The sequence below is a fragment of the Rhincodon typus genome, chromosome 29 (assembly GCF_021869965.1).
Source record: "Rhincodon typus isolate 14 chromosome 29, sRhiTyp1.1, whole genome shotgun sequence".
NCBI lineage: Eukaryota > Metazoa > Chordata > Chondrichthyes > Orectolobiformes > Rhincodontidae > Rhincodon > Rhincodon typus.
Genome location: NC_063360.1, coordinates 13,324,624 through 13,343,369, shown reverse-complemented (window position 1 = coordinate 13,343,369; position 18,746 = coordinate 13,324,624). Strand labels below are relative to the sequence as shown.

Genomic DNA, 18,746 nt, shown 5'->3' with positions numbered 1-18,746 from the left:
ATTTCTGATCCAAACTGCTAGATCACCCTCAATCCCATGCCTCCGTATTTTCTGCAATAGCCTACTGTGGGGAACCTTATCAAATGCTTTACTGAAATCCATATACACCACTATATATTACACGACATATATTACCACTATGCAACCAATTTCTGGTTTGAGTCTAATATGAAAGCAAGGGACAGATTTATTCCCCCACGTACCAATAATTTTGTTTTATTTGTTCACAGAATGTAGGTGTCGTCGGCGACAATTTATTGCCTAGAGGGCAATTGAGAGTCAACTACATTTGCTGTGGTTCTGGAGTTATGTGAAGGTCAATCAAGGTAAGGATGGCAGGTTTCCTCGCCCAAACAAAATGAGTGAATTCGATGGGATTTTGTAAGACAACTGACGGTGCTTACATGAATACCATTAGGCTAGCTTTTGTTTCATTTTGGATTTTTATTTGAATTAAAATTTTACCATCTGCAATGTTGCGATTTGAACCATGTGTCCAAAGCATCATCATCGAGTTGTAACTCACTAATCCAGAGACACGGCCACTACCCCAGTGCTCCCACAACCCGCCCCCCCCCCTTGCCCATGGTTAATAACATACATTTACATAAAACATAGAAGAAAATAATTTTGTACAAGATCTTTGTACAAGTGCAAGCACAGAAATAATTGAAGAAATCAAGTACTTTGTTATTATGAGACTTTAAAGAAAGCTTTCTTTCTTTTTATAAGGATTTGAGCAGTGACAGATCGGATTCACGCAGAGGTTGCGCTTGGGCTTCAGGGGAGCGCAATTCTCGTTCTGATCCTCTGCTATGACTTCAAAGACACATTATCGATCACGTCAACATGCCTACAAAACAAAACCGGTTGCACTTGCCTGGCTTCAAGCTCGCCTTCCTTTGCTCCGTTTCTGATTGGTGCCAGCGAGTTCGGGGTGAGATCGCGGATGATGCAGTGAACTGATTGGGCTCGGTCGGTCAATGGGCCGAACGTTTCTTTAACCAAGTGTTAAAGTCAGAATTGTATCTGGACAGGTACCATCGCCTACCGGAGAGGAAAATCTGAATGAATGTCTCCGGGAGTTTCTGGTGGTTGTTTTTCTCTTTCTGTGAGGAAGGTGGTTTTAACTGCACTGCTTTTAATTCCTTAGGAAGATGCTGGGAGCTTCTGTGGTCTCCTCCACCAACGAATCTTTCGAATATCTGAACATTTCGTGTTTGGGGAATGGGTGCAGTAACGCGACAGCCGCTCCGAGACCCCCGGTGTTGATGGACGCCTGGCTGGTGCCTCTCTTCTTCGGGATTCTCATGGTGGTGGGTCTGGCTGGAAATTCACTGGTGATTTATGTGGTAACGAAGCACAAGCAGATGCGCACAGTTACCAACTTTTACATAGGTAACAGCATCGAAGACTAAATTCATCGAGTTCTAAATCTGTAGTATGTCATCTCCGTTTTTGGACTTTTTCAGTGATACATAGGGTCGCCACAATGCTAATTAATCACCCTTCATATAAGCATTATTTTTGCATTTAATTAATGTTGTTTTTGCAGCCAGATAACTGCCGTCAACCCTCCCCATCAATCCAGGCTGGGACCGGTTCTGATACCTGCTGGCTAGCCTGCATCACTGTCTAGGTTATTTCAATACTGTATAATAAACAGTGATTAATTTATAACGGCAATCTGGATGTGTGAATTACATGCAGATTCATGCATGAATAATTTTAACACTATCAAACTATGATTTCCTCAATCAGGTAGTCTGAAATTAATGAATATCTGATTTGAGAGGAGAGGTATATTTTATTTCAATGTACGTTAAATAATCGTTATGTAAGTCTTTTAATTTTTAACAAAGGACGGATTTAATTTTGTAACTACAGATTTTCCGAGTTAATGTTTTGTTTGGTTTTGTTTTAAATTAAACCAGTAGCAGTAAAAATTCAGAGAAAAGATATTCATTTTGTATTTGTAAATCTGAAAGACAGAAGTTTATACAAATGTCGCTTTTGATATACAGGGGCATCAATCAGCTCTTGATTAAAAGATTATATTAACCCAGTATACAGTGCTCTGTGAAAAAAGATTCTAATTTATTTATCTAAGTATGGTAATAACACTGTAGTATTTAAGTTCTTTAAATTATAATAATAATTCTCAGAACTATGATGGTTAATTGCTTGGGCTGTAACTTGATTGATTTCCCAATTGTCTTTTAGATTGAAATTGCTCTAAGCTTTTCTTTCTTTTTCTAGCAAACCTGGCTACAACTGATATTATTTTTCTGATATGCTGTGTCCCATTCACTGCAGTCCTATACCCACTCCCGAGCTGGATTTTCGGGGAGTTCATGTGCAAATTTGTCAATTACATACAACAGGTGAGTTTCCTATGCTTCCCTGATAAATGTCTGTTACTGTGAACTGATTTAACATAGATGCATTTTCTGAGCCATGCTAAAACCAAATTTCATTGGTTACAGTTCAGACATTTATTTATTTAGTGTTTGCAAATAGGTCCTAATATCTTTTAGGGAAGGAAACCTGCCATCCTTACCTGACCTAGCAACCATGTGACTCCACATTCATGGTAATGCATTGACTCTTAACTGTTTCCTGAAATGGCTTTGCAAAGACATATATGGATAGGCAAAAATGCTGGCCATCCAGCGATATCTATGTCCCCTCAAAGAATAAAAAGTATGCATCTCGATATAGGACAACATTTTTTGACTGTTGTCTCTACCGTATGTAAAGTGTATGTCACCAGATGATTTAGTTTGATAAAACAATGTAGGACATGATTTTCATTATGCTGCAGAACACTTATCACCATCAGGAAAGTGACATAGATGAAGGCAGTTGGTGGATTGTATACAAGTCCTGTTGCCGCACAGTCAGGGAAATAGTTGTGATGTTTACACTGGAGCTAGCTCATCTCCTTAAGACCATGAAATGTATGAACAGGAGTTAGCTATTGGCCCATAAAGTCTGTTTCATCATTCAATAAGATCATGGCTGATCTGATAATCCTCAACTCTACTTTCCTGCCTTTTCCCCATAACCCTTGATTCTGAAACTGCTTAAAAATCTATTCCTGCCAGTCTTGGATATACTTAATGACCCAACTTTGACAGCCCTTTGGTAAAGAATTCTACAGATTGACTACCTGTCCTTTTCATTTCTGTTCTAACCGAATGAATCTTCTCTTTGAGATTATACTCTGTTCCTGGACTTTCCCACAAAGGGCAAGAACGTCTCCACATCCATCTTGTAAAGCCCCCGAAGAATCTTGCATCGTTCAGTAAGGTCACCTCTCATTCTTTCAACTCCATTGAGTTTGGGCCTGACCACTCAACTTTTCCTCATAAGGACTTTCCATCCATTCCAGGGATCAATGTAGTGAAACTTTTCTGGACTTCCACCTATGTCACTATATCTTTCCTAAGGTAAAGGGACTAAAACTATTCACATTATTTCAGATATACTCTAATTAGTACCTTGTTGCCTGACCTGGAGGGTTTTAGTTTTGAGGAGAGGTTGGATAAACTCAGATTTTCACTGGAAAGACGGAGGTTGGGAGGCAACCTGATAGAGGTCTACAAAATTATGAGGCATAAATAGGGTGAATAGTCAGAGGCTTTTTCTCGGGGTGGGAAGGTCAACTGCAAGAGGGCACAAGTTCAAGGTGAGAGGGGGAAAGTTTAGGGGAGAAGTGCAGGGGAAAGTTTTCACACAGAAGGTGGTGGGTGCCTGGAATGCACTGCCAGTGGAGGTGGTGAAAGCAGGCAGGTTAGCAACATTTAAGGTGTATCTTGATAGACACATGAATGGGAGGAAACAGAGGAATAGAAACTGCCATGGGCAATAAATAGACGGTCTAAATAAGGATTAGGAATCGGCGCAGGCTCGGTGAGCTGAAGGACCTGTTTCTGTGCTGTATTGTATTGTGTTATTGTATTGGATACGTTTAGCAACACTTCCCTATTTTTATACTCCATTCCATTTGAAACAAAGGCTAACAGTCCATTTGCCTTCCCTATTGCCTGTTGAGCTCGTATGCTAGCTTTTTATGACTTATGCATGAGGACTCCCAAATTTCTCTGTGCTGTAGCTTTCTGTAGTCTTTCTTCATTTAAATACTATTCCACTGGTCTGTTCTTCCTGCAAAAGTGCATAACCTCACATTTTCCCATATTGCCCACTTTTTTTAATCTGCCTATATCTCTCTGCAGACTTTTTGTCATCTTCACTACTTGCCCTCCCACCTATTTATGTGTCATCCAAAAATTTGGCCTATACTACATTCACTTTTCTTGTCTAAATCATTAATGTAAGTTGTAAATAATTGTGGCAGCACAAGTTACAAGTTTCCATCCTGAAAATACCCTCTTTATCTCAACTGTCCGTCTTCTATTGGTTAACCAATCCTGTATTTATGCGAGTGTACTACTTCCAGTACCATGGGATCTTTTTAGTAGTCTAACATATGGTGCCTTTTTAATGCCTTTTGTAAATCCAAATTGATACTTCTGCTGTTTTCTTTTTAATTTATCCTGCCTGTTGCCTCCTGAAAGAACTGTAATAAATTTGTCAGATATAGCTTCCCCTTCATGAAGCCATGCCCACGATACCTGATTTTATTATGTATTTCTAAATATTCTGCCGTTACATCCTTTATAATAGACTGTAAAATTTTTGCAGTGACACATGTTAAGCTGATCAGCCTATAATTACGTGTCATTTGTGAAGAAAAATCAGAGTTAATGTTATCTCTGATTTTTCTTCACAGATGCTGCCAGCAACTTCTGTTTTTGTTCTTGATTTACAGCATCCGCAGTTCTTTCAGTTTTTATTACATGTTATTTGTCCTCTTCTATTTTGAATAAAGTTGTTACATTTACAGTTTTGCAATCCTCACTCACTTTTCCATAATATAAGGATTCTTGCAAGATGGACTGGTTGGACCAAAGGATCTGTTTCCATGCTGTATAACTCTATAACCATCAGTGAATCCACTATCTCTGTGGCTACTTCCTTTAATATCCTAGATGCACCCCATCACGTCCAGGGGACTTATCTAAAGTTCCTGTTCAAATATTCCTTGTGGGGGAGTTGGTTTAAATCAGCAATCTAGGTAATAATAATTACTGGTTAAGTTCTAGATGTGGATCAGAAGAACTGAAATGCATTACAGTTTTTAAAGATTGTTTTGCAGCTCTAATAAGATATGTGATATCTAACATGAGTCACATATGCACTAAACAGAAGCCAATGTGTAACAGTGGATTCCAGAAAATATATTTTTATTCAGAAACCCTTCATGTGCTGCTGAAAATGGTCAAACTTGCAAAGAAGTAGAAATATTTTATTGACATAACCAATTCTACTGAAGAATCCCATCTAAACACATACCTTTTTTTGATAAGTTGTAATAAGTCAGGATCTGGTTCAGTAGCACCCCTGGTTGCTCAAGAGGTCTGGTTTTCTGATTCGTGCAGGCATTGACTCCAGTGCCCTTAACCCAAAAGTGTGATAAATGGCAAAGTCTTATAGGGACCTGAGCAACATGGGCTATTGCGAGAAATCTGGAAGAATCATGCAACAAGTCCAACAAGGCCTATCTGGACACTGGGAACAACTTGCTGCATTTTTTTGTCTAAGTTCCGGAGGCCAAGGCGAGATTCTCACTTGACCACATTGAGTTGCCTGTTAAGGAGGATTATTGCTTGTTAATGACTTAATAGGGACAAAATTGCCCTATTAATGTGCAGCATTCTGTCTTACCATCTACTGCAAGCAATGCAGACGCTGAGAATTCTCGACATGGAAGTTGAAGGCAGCCCTGGTGATTCAATTCGCCATTAGCTTCAAAGGACTCCATTTTGGTTACCATGAAACAGGACCTCAGGGCATGAGCCCTGGGCACTAACTGCATGAATCCCTCATCCACATTTATTGGCATCCGATAATTGTCAACCTTTCAGCATCTTCGTGGCACCTTTTCAATACATTTTCATGATGCCAAGGAAGTTGAGACCTGCACTTCAGGGTGACCTGGTAACTAGCATTGAAAGACTGCAGCAGAGATGCTTCTCACTCCCAGACAGACACCCAGCTGATGGACTGGGCCTAGCTGTGTCTCAGAGATGTTTGCTTGTTCTCTTAGTGCTTTGCTTTCTTAGCAACTCGGAGCATCCCTGCATTGCCTTGTATTGCCTATTAACACTGTTACACAACCAGGCAGGTTGCCTTGCTGATAGCCACCCTCAGTCAAGAGGGCAAAGATTTTGCTGTACAGCACATTGCTACATCAGTCTGTCAATCTTACACCTACACCATGTGCCAACAGCTTATGTGGCAAACACTTGCAGCAAACAAGCAGCCATGTCTTGAAATCTTAGGGGAGTAGTCCTTACCAAATACTATAGCGGGATTCATCAGTCAGGGATTCCCAACACAGGAAGTCAAGGGCAGCTGCCAATACCAATCCAGGGATTGGCCATGATCAGTCACCTGGGTGGGGTCCTCTCAGTTTGGTAATCCGTTCCTCTGCAGTCTGGGGAATGAGTCACCGTGTGTCTTGTTGCTTCGTAGATATAAGTCCAGGAAATGGATGAAAGCAGTCAGTGAGATATACTGGCATCAATCAGGGGTTTGGGAATTTCTCATCCAGGGCTGTCTGTTTAGATCACTCAATCAGCTAGGCCAAGGTCAGTCTAATGGATCCATCCAAAAAAACTAAGGGGAATAATGACAAGGGGTCTGCTGCTGTCAGAAGGAGACCCCATGAGACTGTAGGGTTTAGAGGATGGAGGTGCGGGATGGGGGTGGAAAGGTGATGACAACTGTGAAGGAGCAGCAATTGTATTTGTAAGGAGGGGATCATGGGAAGGCATGGATATACTTGTAGAAAGAGAGATTGTCCACAGTCAGGAGCACCCTGACTTCAAGGCAGTGAGAATGTATATTTGTACCTGGCATGTTCATGTCGTATGCAAGAGGCTGGGGGTGTGGTGGTTGTCGGCAGGTGCAGGCTCATTTTGTCAGATTGTATAGTGGCCTGGGGTTTCACAGGAAGGGCTGTCAGGATGAAGATCCAGACGTTTTGAGGGCTCACTGGAGGGTCTAAAGCACTTCCAAAGGAGTGCTCGCTGTCACCTCCCATTGTTTTGTAATGGCCGTGACCACATCTGGAGAGGATGGGCTAAGTGTCACAACCTGTGAGGAAGGGGCTGCAAGACCTACAGATGTGAGTCAAATGGCAACAATAATAAACACAGACCCAGGCACTGTACAGGACACAAACCTGGGAGCTAACGATCCCTCATGCCCCTAATGCATTGGCTCTCTGTCTGTTGGACAACTCTCTCTACCTCAGACATTGCTGACTACTTTGTGCAAGATTAACACTTGAGCACATTGAGGACATCGAAAGAGAAGCGATGTTTAACCAAGTAGGGAAGCAGTGCCAACAGAGCTGTTTTCCCACATATGCCTTGTTCATCTTGTTTCCACATCCTGTAGTGTGCTGTCAGCACAGTGATGCTTCATGGTACATCCATTGTGGACATATTAGGCATTATGGTGCTACAGTTACATTCAGGGCTACAAAGAGACTCAAACAAATATAGTGCAAAACCCGTAACATCTATCGAAACATGAGCATTGATGGTGCAAAGTCACCTGTGCAACCAATATGCTTTCAAAAGATTATCTTTTTTTCTTTCCCTCAAATATAGTGCAAAACCCGTAACATCTATCGAAACATGAGCATTGATAGTGCAAAGTCACCTGTGCAACCAATATGCTTTCAAAAGATTATCTTTTTTTCTTTCCCTCCTACTATGTTTTAGTGTTGTCGCAGGTTCCGCAGCTGGGTAGAAGGAACCTACTCAGGTGTGGAGCCTGTTGGCCCTGGAGATTTGATCAGGGAACCTTGGTTGTTGTGTCTTGACAGCCCAGACATGCTGAAGATCTTGCCAGAAGCAAGTGGACATTCCTTGCCTTGAACTTTTCACAGGAGGGAGATCGGCAAATTGGAGGTTGTGGGTCCAGCCACCTATGCCAAACCAACCTGTTTTTCTGCTGCGGCTGTGGCCATCCCACTGACACCTGCAATATACAAGAGAGATAGAAAGCCCATCGTGGCCAATGATTAGAATTAGTGTGCAATGAATGAACTGACAGAGGTTAATGTGAGACTTTCAGTCAAATGAAGACTAATACTTACTCAGTTGGTAGGACATGGATGTTTAACATCCCTGCAGGAGTGGCCCCAGTTTTCACCTGTGAGGGTTACATTTCATAGAGGGTGCAAAGCCTAATTTTGGGCACCTCTCCACCTAGCCTGGTTCATTTTGCCATGTTTTGGCCTGTTTTGTTCTCTAATGATAGAAAGGGAGGGATTGAGTGAGGTGACAGTGATTGGCACATTTATGAGTGCTTGTGCAGGTGGTCAAAATGTAGTGAGGTATCAGGAATGAGTGAGTAGGCAACACAGAGGTCATATAGGGTTAGTGTTGTGGGGGGTTTGGGGTAAATGAGGGCAAGTGAAGGAAGGTGTTATATGAATAATGAGAGTGAAAGATCCCTGGTGGAAAGTGGGTACAATAGCAGAGATAGAGTGAATGTGAGGTAGCAGAGAGACAAGCGTGGCAATTAACCAAGTAGAATGGAGAAGGTCTTCCTACACAGCTGGCCATTCTACCGGAAACAGCTTTGAACCAGGTTGTGGGGTCAGAGCAAGTTGCTAGAGTCTGGTGGCGTGGACTGATTTGCTGGTCCTTGGGAAAAGGAGAGCCCTTTTCCGTACCATCCCATCCACCAGGGCCTCCATGTTCGTGTTGGAGAATAAGTGAGTTTGCCCTTGTCCAACATGTTCAGAAGAACTGTCCATCACTGAGAAGGGCAGCTTCAGAGCACTATGTTTGTTTGGGTACTAATGCCCTTTTTAAAAATGGTGTGGATACCAGGGATGGTGGTTTTTTTGGGGTGAATGTCAAGTTCTTTCAGAAACGGTAGAATGGAATAGAGTTATGCAAATGCGGCAGCACGGGGACGGCATAGATAGCTGATGAGATGAGTTTGTAAGGTGCAGCAAGAGAAGTTGCTAGGCATTGTGGAGAGAAATCTGCCATGAAACTTGAAGACACTGACACTTCAGCAAAAAATGATAAGATTCTGCCCAAAGAATATAACCATGAAAATGTATAGTACACCACAACAGATTTCTGCACCAGATTTCCACATCTATTTGTTTTGATTGATAATGGGATGTGGGCATTGCTGGCAAGGCTAACAATTATTGTTTATATACTTATTGCAGTAGCCCTTAAGAAGGTGGTAAGGAGCTGCCTTCTTCAAACTGCTGCATTTGATTGAAGTTGGTCCCTTAGTGCTGCTAGGTAACAAGTTCAAGATTTTGACTCTCCAACAATGAAGTTGTATTTCTAAATCAAAATGTTATGTGATTTGGAGGGGAAATTGCAGGTTGTCATGTTCCCGTGAATGTGCTGTCCTTGACATTCAAAGTGGCAAGTTTCCAACATTTGGGAGGTACTGTTGAAGGAGCCTTGGGAATTGTGAAAGTACATCTCGGATATGATACGCACTGCAGAGATGAATAGATTTTCCCCTGATGGGCACAGATATTTCCAGGCACTTATCTGGTATGAATGTTACTGGTCACTTACCAGCCAAAGCCTGAATGCTTTTAAGGTTTTAGTGCTTGTAGACGTTAACAGATCCTTTATTTACAAAGTTGTCAATGGAATTGATCATCGTGCAGTCATCAATGAATATCCTAACTTCCAACCTTATGATGATCATTGATAAAGCAGCTGAAGATGAGAGCTAGGACAGAAACTACTGCAATTCCTGCTGCAATGTCCTAAGATAATCAGCTTCTAACAATCACTGTAATTTCCTTTGTGCTACGTGTGGCTCCAATCTGTGGAGTCTTCTCCTCCCAATTCCGACTGACTTCAATTTTACAAGGTTTTCCTGATACCACATGGCATGCAATGGTGCCTTGATATCATAGTATTCCACTCTCATTTCACCTGGAATTCATTTCATTCATTTTTGGACCATGTCAGCAAGACATCTTGGAGCCAAGTATTACTGGCTGAATCCAAACTGAACATCTGTGTGTTGATTATTGATGAATAAATACTGCTTGATAGCACTTTGATGAGACCTTCCACTACATTCTGCTGATTCAGAGTAGGCTGATGAGATGGTGCTTGGCTGATTTGAAGTCATTCTGGGCCATTTTCTACATTGTTGAATAGACGTCATAGTTCTGTGTGTATTGGAACAGTAACTAATTCTGGAGCACAAGTCTTCAGCATTACAGCTGGATCTTGTCGCACCCATAGCCTTTGCTGGAACCAATATGTTCACCAGCTCATTGATATCTCTTGAAATTGCTGAATTGGCTCAAAATTGGCTTCTGTGACATAGGAAATGTCAAGAAGAGGCTGTGATGAATCATTTGCATCGTACTTTTGGTTGAAGATTGTTGTAAATACTTCAGCCCTGTCTTTTGTATTCATGGCCTGAAGATTAAATGGTCATGGAGCCTTCTCTTCCTGTTAGTTCTTTTTTTTATCTGCAACCATGCAGCATTTATATAACAAGGCTGCAGAGCATTTATCTGAACCACTGGTTGTGGGATCACTTGGCTCATAGACACTTACAGCAGAAGGAGGCCATTCAGCCCATCGTGTTCTAGTCATCAAACATCTGACAACACTAATCCAATATTCCTGCTCTTGATCCATTGCCTTGGAAGCTAATGCAATGCAAGTGAATATCTGCTTGAATGTTATGAGAGATTCTGACTCAACCAATCTTCAGCAATGATTTCCAGACTCCTACCAACCTCTGGTTGAAATAAATTCTCCTCATCTCTCCTCTTAGCCTGATATCTCTTACCTTATAAATATGCGCCTGGTTATTAGCCACTGTATCAGGTTATTGGAAGGAAAAAGTGTCTTCTTACCCATCCTGTCTATTCCCCTCATAATCCAATATACCTCCATTAGGTCCCTTTTACAGCTTTCACTGCTCCAAGGAAAACAACTTCAGCCTATGCAATCTTTCCTCAGCTCAGACCCTCCAGCCCAGGCAGTATCCTAAATGTCTCTGTCTCTTCTCTAGTACAATCAGATCCTTCCTATGATGGTGGTGAGTACAACCGCAGGAGGTACCCCAGTTATGGCCTTACAAGCATTTTATGCAGTTTCAGCATAATCTCCTTGCTCTTTGTTCTATGCCTTGGCTAATAAAGAAAAGTTTCCCATATGCTTTCTTAATCACCTTCTCTACCTACCTTCTACCTTCAGGGATCTGTGGAAATGCACTCCAAGCTTACTCTGATTTTCATTAGATGTAGAGCTGGAGGAACACAGCAGGCCGGGCAACATCAGAGGAGCAGGAAAGCTGATGTTTCGGGTCTGGACCCTTCTTCAGAATTGGGAAGGGGGAAGGGAGATAACCTTGTTATCTTAGATTCTTCAGCATCGGCAGTTCCTACTATCTCTGATTTTCATTGCCTTGTTAGGGAATTTCTGGATTGAATTCTATATGGCACTGTACTACCCACCTGATACCTCCTGGAGTTTACAGCTGTCTTCCTTACCATTTACCACCCTACCCATCCTCATGTCATTTGAAAATATCTCAGTTACCTGCATTTAAGTCCATATCAGTGATGTACACCACAAATAGCAAGGGCCACAGCACTGAGCCTTGTGGAACCCCCTGGAAACAGACTTCCAGGCAGAGACATGTGCCTCTATCATCACCTTCTGCCTCTCAGACAATTTTGGATCCAATTGCCACTTTGCCTTGTATCTCATTGTTTCCTACTTTCTTAACCAGTCTGCCATGAGGAACTGTAACAAAGCCATGATAAAGTCCATGTAGTCCACATCAAATGTATTACCCTCATCAACACTCCTGGCTATCTCCTCAAAAACATTAACTAAATTTTTCAAACACGGCCTTCCCTTAACAAACCCATGCTTACTATCTCTCATTGATCCATGTCTGTTCCAAGGTGGATATATTCTGTCTCTCAGAACTCATTCTTTCAACTTCTGCACCCCCAAATTTAAGATTGACTGATCTTTAATTTCCTGTTCTATCCTTCCTCCATTTTTTAATGATGGGGAAACATTAGCAGTCCTTCAGTCCTCTGGTTCCTCACTTGTGGCCAGAGAGGATTTGAAAATAACTGCCAAGTCTCCTGGTATTTCCTCCCTTGCTTTCCTCAATAATTTGAGCTACATCTCATCTAGGTGTGTCAATTTATCCACTTTTGAGGCTGCTAAACCCACTAGTACCTCCTCTCACTGTTAATTTCTGTCAATGACACATAGCTTTCATTGTTTAACATGAATATGTTGCAGCTTCACCAGGCTGGCACCTCATTTTTAGGTCAGTTAATGAGGGTGAGGTCAAGTTTTCTCAAGTGTGGTTCTCTCATCAACTCCTGCAGATCGAGACTGGCACCTTTTCCATCACCACCATTTCATCCCATTTGTGTGCTCTTTCTTCACCCCCTCTTAGTTCAGTTATTGAGTATATTTAATATCCAAAAGTCTATTAATATCTGTCTTAAGGGAAATAAGGGAATGGGAACTTGCAGGAAACTGCATCTGAAGTAATAGATCTTTTCGAAAGGCAGAGCGTCTGAAAAGGGCTAAATGACCTCTGCCTGCTCCCATTTCTTAAGTTCTTATGTACGAGGACAGTAAGTAGTTGATACAAGAAAGATACATCTCACACAATGCAAATACCTGCATCACTCCCAACACCCTTATAACACTATATAGCTACCTAGCCTCTCTCTGTGGTCTACATATCACAATTACCTGTAATCAGCTAACTGTTACCCTGTCAACCTCTTCCTAATCAACTGCAGTGTGATGGAAGGAGTAATAAATAAAGAAATTCTTACCGCTAATCTATATTTCAGTGCTCAGCTTGGGTACTGCCATATCAATTTAGCTCCAGAAATGTTTTGATCCTCACTTGGATGCAACAATTAAAACACAAGAAGTGTAAGAGTAATAGCATTCAATATCAAAGCAGCATCTAATTGCACATGGTATCATTCAGTGGGTCTTTTTAGAACTGAGGTCAAAAATAAATTCTTTAGTGAACAGAACTCACACTTAGAATGAGTGAGGATGATTCAGAAGGTCAGACACATAGAGTTGTTCATGGATGATTCTGAAGTGTTCATTCCCTTCACAATTCCTTCAACAATGAATTGTCCTATGTAAGCCTACAATCAGAATGACAAGTGAGAAGTTATAGTTTTTCCACACAAGTGGCAGGCAAAGTCATCCATCTCCTCCTGATCTCCAACAGCACCAAAATCACTAAATTGTCCATCATCATCATCATCATCATCTTTCGGATTATCAGTGGCCAGAAGTTTAACCAGAATAACTACATCAATATTATGGTTACAAGAGCCTCGCTGGATATTCTGTAACATATGATTCACTTTGTGAACCTTCAAAGCCTTTATTTACCATCTAAAAGTCCCAAGTCAAATATGTGATGGAATAATCATCTAGCTGGGAGCAGTTGCGACAACACTCTGGAAGTTCAGCACCATTGAGAATGAAGTAGTGTACTTGATTTGCTCAAAATTCGCCTGATGACTAGGTTAACTGGTTGCAGTACAGATAATCTATTGCAGCTCACCAAGGTGACTCATTGTCATAGCTACGTATCATCTTCATTGCATTCTTCACATAAAAGTACAGAATTCAGTTTCATGAGCAAAGTTTTAAACCATATAAATACCATTTCTTTTAAAACAGTGAACACAATGGATTCTTACCATCTTTAAACAATGTGTTCTACTGCTGGCCTACTTTCAGACAGATTATGGGCCATTTTCAGCACTGGGGCCTGGCAACACAACCCTTGTAGCTCAGACACCTTCCCCTCCACATAATCAGTCAGTTGTCATAATCAGGCTGAGTATAGAACCCTTAAGAATTTGTCAACTGCACAGTTTCCATGATCGTGGCCCATTCCATTTGGTTCTCTTTTCATTTGGAATTATTCATTATTTAGCAAGAAACCGATGTTCAGTTAGACTGCACATGTATCCTGTCTGTTACAATTTTTCAATTATATCATGCTCCATGTATGATAGATATTGTGTATGTAGTATCATGGGAATATGATTAGATCATTAAGTGCTTTGTTTCACTATTCAAAGAGATTATGGCTGATCTGTGACCTCACTCCAACTATCACCCTTTGCCCCATATCATGTAATACCTTTAATAAACAAAAATCCTATCAATCACACATTTAAAATTAACCCAGCATCAGCTGCCATTTGCAGAATATTTTCTAATCAACCTGTCCGATGATGTTATTGCACATCTCTGGAGGCAAGTGGGACTTGAACTCAGACCTCCTAAGTCAAAGGGAGGGACACTAGCACTGTACCACAAGAGCCCCTTCAATTGCCATTTGCAAAAGAGAGCACCATGTCTCTAAAACTGGCTGGATGTACAAGTATCTGTTAGCATCATTTTCTGACTTTAAGGCTATATGTTCCCGAGTCTAGATTTTAAAACTTCAATCAAGTTATCCTTTAATTTTTTTAATTATAGGGACTAGAACCCCTAGGTTTTACAATTTAGACATCATACTCATACCTCATAGATTCTGGCAAATCTGTGCTGTGGTTTTCTCCAAGATAATTATATCTTTCCAAAAATGTGACAGAACACAGCAGTTTAAGCGTGGTACCTGAGGGCTGTTTCTCGCAGTAGCATAATATCTGCCCCTTGTGTTTGAATCCTGTGTTTTTGGTCTAAAATGGATAACCTCATACTTGCTTGCACTGAATTCTATCTGCCACAGTTCTGCCCATTCATTTAGTCTATCAATATCTGTATGTAATTTTATGCTATCATCAATACTGTCTACAATGCTGCCTAACTTTGTGTTATCAGCAAATTTGAATACATGACTTTCTATGCCATTATCAAAGTTGCTAATAAATAATATGAATAATTGAGGCCCTAACACAGATCCTTGTCACTAGTCACACCCTGCCAATTTGAGTACCTACCCATTGTCCCTACTTTCTGTCATGTACCACTCAACCAATTTCCCAGCCATGTCACTAATTTTGCCTCAGCCTCCTCAAGGTTTTTACCTTAGTTAACAGTCTCTTATGTGGGACTTTATCCAATGGCTTCTGGAAGTCAGAATTAGTAACATCCACAGACATTCCTACTTAATTTAACACCCTTGAATGAAAATGGTCAGGTTCCAATGATTTGTCTCTCTTTAATTCCATTAATTTCCTCATTACCAATGTTTTACTGATGTTAATTTTATTCAGTCTTTGTTTTCGATCCACAATTAATTTGCTTGGAACTTCTAGCAAGCTATCCTCCTTTTCTCCTGTAAATACTGAGGCAAAGTAATTATTTAATATGTCTGCAATTTCCCCAGAGTCATTGACAATATCCCCACTTTCAATCTTTAATGGGCAACATTGCTCCTAACCATTCACTTTCCCTTGATTTAACTCTATAATTTCTTCTTATTTGATTTGATGCCCCTGGCAAGTTTCCTTTCATAATTCATTTTAGTAGATCTTATAAGTTATTTTGTGACTCATTGCAGCTCATTCAGCTGCTATTTTTTGCATTTTTGTAAGCCATTTTAGTTTTATGCTGTCCCTTATCTCTTTAGTTGTCTATGGCTGTTTTTCTGTGAAGTGGAGCTTTTCCCTGTCAGGGGTATAAAATGGTTTTTATTGTGTTAAATGTTTCTTTAAACATCCTCCACTGTTCTTCAGTTATTTTACCCATTAGCAGATTTTCCCATTTTTCAGTGAACAGTCTGTGTCTCATCAGGACATATTACCGTAGGAATCTATCCTGGGCACACTCCAGAAATTCAATACCTTTCTAACAGATGCTTGTCTGCCTCTCTCAATCTATGTTCAAGTTAAAATCCCCATTTAACACTACCCTGGCTTTGCTACAGACTGCCTATTTTCTGCAGTCTGTGCACAACATCTCTTACAGTTTAAGATCCTTTACTGTTCCTCAGTTCTACTGAATACTTTCCTATCAATATATTCTCCCTCACCATTGAAGTAATTTTATTTCTAATCAGTAAGGCTATTCTACTTCCTCTGTCATTTTCCCTGTCGGTCCTGTAAACCTTATAACATGATATATTTAATGCCCAACCCTGATCATCCTGCAGCCATGTCCTTTAATGGCAACTATGTCATTATCTCCAATTTGAGTTTGTGCCTACAGTTCACTTAATTTGTTCCTTATGCTCCGTGCATCTGTGTATGGAACTCTCATTTGGACCATGCACTGTAACCTGTCTCTCAGCACTCATGCTTTATTCAGCTGTTTATTATTTCTCTCTTCTGGTTTAATCAATGCACTTCTTACAGTTTTGCCATTACCTGCTGTATCTGAAGTAAGATTCCTGACTGGTTCTTTACACTCTATCATGTTACTTGATTTTGAAACTGTGTTGACTTCCCCCAAGAGCTCTCCCCACCATTTACTAGTTTAAAGTCCTTGTGACCATGCTACTTTGATTATCATTTCTATATGTTCATGACATTTTAATGATCTATGTACTTGTACCACCAAGTTTCTTGAACCGCCACTGTTTCTAGCTTTACACCATTTAGAAAATCCCCTCTTCTCCGCTTTATTATTCCATAGTGGATGACCTCGCATTTGCCTATATTAAATTCTATTTCCTTGATTTCACTGATTCACTTAATCTGTTGCTATCTCTTTGCCATTTAATCATCAACACTGCTTAACTTTGTGTCATTGAATATGTGGCTCTCTATCTCATTGTCTAATTACTAAATATGGTAAATATTTGAGTTCCCAACACACATTCCTGTGAGATGCCACTTATTATGCTATAGGATACAACCAAACAAAGGGACAGAACGGTGGCTCACTGGTTAACACTGCTGCCTCACAGCGCCAGGGACCCGGGTTCAATTCCACCCTCCAGCAACTGTTTGTTTGTGTGGAGTTTGAACATTCTCCCTGTGTCTGTGTGGGTTTCCTCCCATAGTTCAAAGATGTGCAGGCTGGGTGGATTGGCCATGCTAAATTGCCCGTAGTGTTCAGGGATGTGTAGATTAGGTGGGTTGTAGGGGGATGGGAATGGGTCTGGGTGGGATGCTGTGAGGGTTGGTGTGGACATGTTGGGCCGAAGGGCCTGTTTACACACTAGGGATTCTATGATCTATGATTATTCCTACTCACTATCTTCTGCCACTCAAACAAATTCCTAACCAGATCAATAATGTGCTTTTTAGTTTAAAAAAATAATGGTAGGGTAGTGTTGTAGGACAGAGGCACCTAGGTGTGCATGTATGTAATTTTTTGAAGTTTGCGTCATGGATAGACAGGGTGGTGAAAGAGGCACATGGTATGCTTTTGCTCAGTCCTTTGAGTTTAGGAGTTGGAAAGTCATATTGAGGTTGTACAGGATGTTGGTGAGGCCTCTTCTGGAGTACTGTGTCCAGTTCTGGTCACCCAGTTATAGGAAGGATATTATCAAGCTGGAGAGGGTTCAGAAGCGATGTTGCCAGGTATGGAAGGTTTGAGTTATAAAGAAAGGCTGGATAGGCTGGGACTTTTTTTTCACTTGAGCATAGCGGGTAGAGAGGTGATCTGACAGAAGTTTATAAAATAATGCAAAGTATAAATTGAGTTAATGGTAGTTGTCTTTTCCCTAGGATTGGGGATTTCAAGACGAGGGGGTGCATTTTTAAGATGAGAGGAGTAAGATTTAAAAAAGACATGAGGCAAATTTTATACACAGAGGGTAGTTTACATTTCGAATGACCTTCCTGAGGAAGTTGCAGATGCAGGTACAATTACATTTAAAAGACATTTGGATAGATACATGAATAGAAAGGTTTGGAGGGATATGGGCTAGGGGCAGGCAGCTTAATTTGGGATTATGTTTGGCATGGACTGCTAGGACCAAAGGGTCTGTTTCCGTGCTGTGTGACTCCATGACTCTATGATCAATCATTCTATGATTATCTATGGACTCAAGCAATTTCATTGCAAGAGATGTTAGGAGAACTTGTCTCTAACTTTCGCTTTCTCATCCACTTTCTGAAATAACAGAATAATTTTCCAATTGAAAAGAAAATTTCTAAATTGAGAGAACTTTGAAAGATTTCGCCTAGGGCATCTGCCAAGTTCTCAACCATTCTCTTTAAAATCCTGGAATGGAAGCCATTTGGTCCCAGAGGTTGGTCATTCTAGTTTTTTTTTTAAAATAGTACTTTCCTCATAATAATTTTAGTGAGGTCATGTCTCTTATTCAACATTATTTTCCTTCTGGTGTCCAGCATGCTATCCTAATCTTAACTGTAATTACTGTCACAAAATTATTAAAAGTAAAGCAAAGAACTGAGGATGATGGAGATCTGAAGCACAGAAAAACAGAAATTGCTGGAAAAACTCAACAGATGTGGCAGCATCTGTGGAAAGAAAACAGAGTTAATGTTACAAGTTAAGTCTGTTTTATCGCCGCAGATGTTGCCAGATCTGCTGAGTTTTTCAAGCAATTTCTGTAACTATTAAAGGTAATTTTTCCTTATTGTCATTTGCAGTTACCTGTTTTAAAGGAACACAAATTTATCTTGATTACCTTTTTGTCCAAATATA

At 40.6% G+C, this 18,746-nt stretch overlaps 1 protein-coding gene across 1 annotated transcript in view; it reads left to right on the top strand.

Moving 5' to 3' along the window:
• Positions 1 to 274: 274 nt before the first annotated feature.
• LOC109935271 (G-protein coupled receptor 54) overlaps positions 275 to 18,746 on the top strand; it is a 32,509-nt gene continuing 14,037 nt past the window's right edge. Inside the window, exons 1-4 of the mRNA XM_020533939.2 lie at positions 275 to 326; positions 733 to 937; positions 1,154 to 1,398; positions 2,260 to 2,384. Of these exons, the coding sequence (XP_020389528.2) occupies positions 1,158 to 1,398; positions 2,260 to 2,384 (366 nt within the window). The 5' untranslated portion in view covers positions 275 to 326; positions 733 to 937; positions 1,154 to 1,157. The remainder of the gene's footprint in view (positions 327 to 732; positions 938 to 1,153; positions 1,399 to 2,259; positions 2,385 to 18,746) is intronic.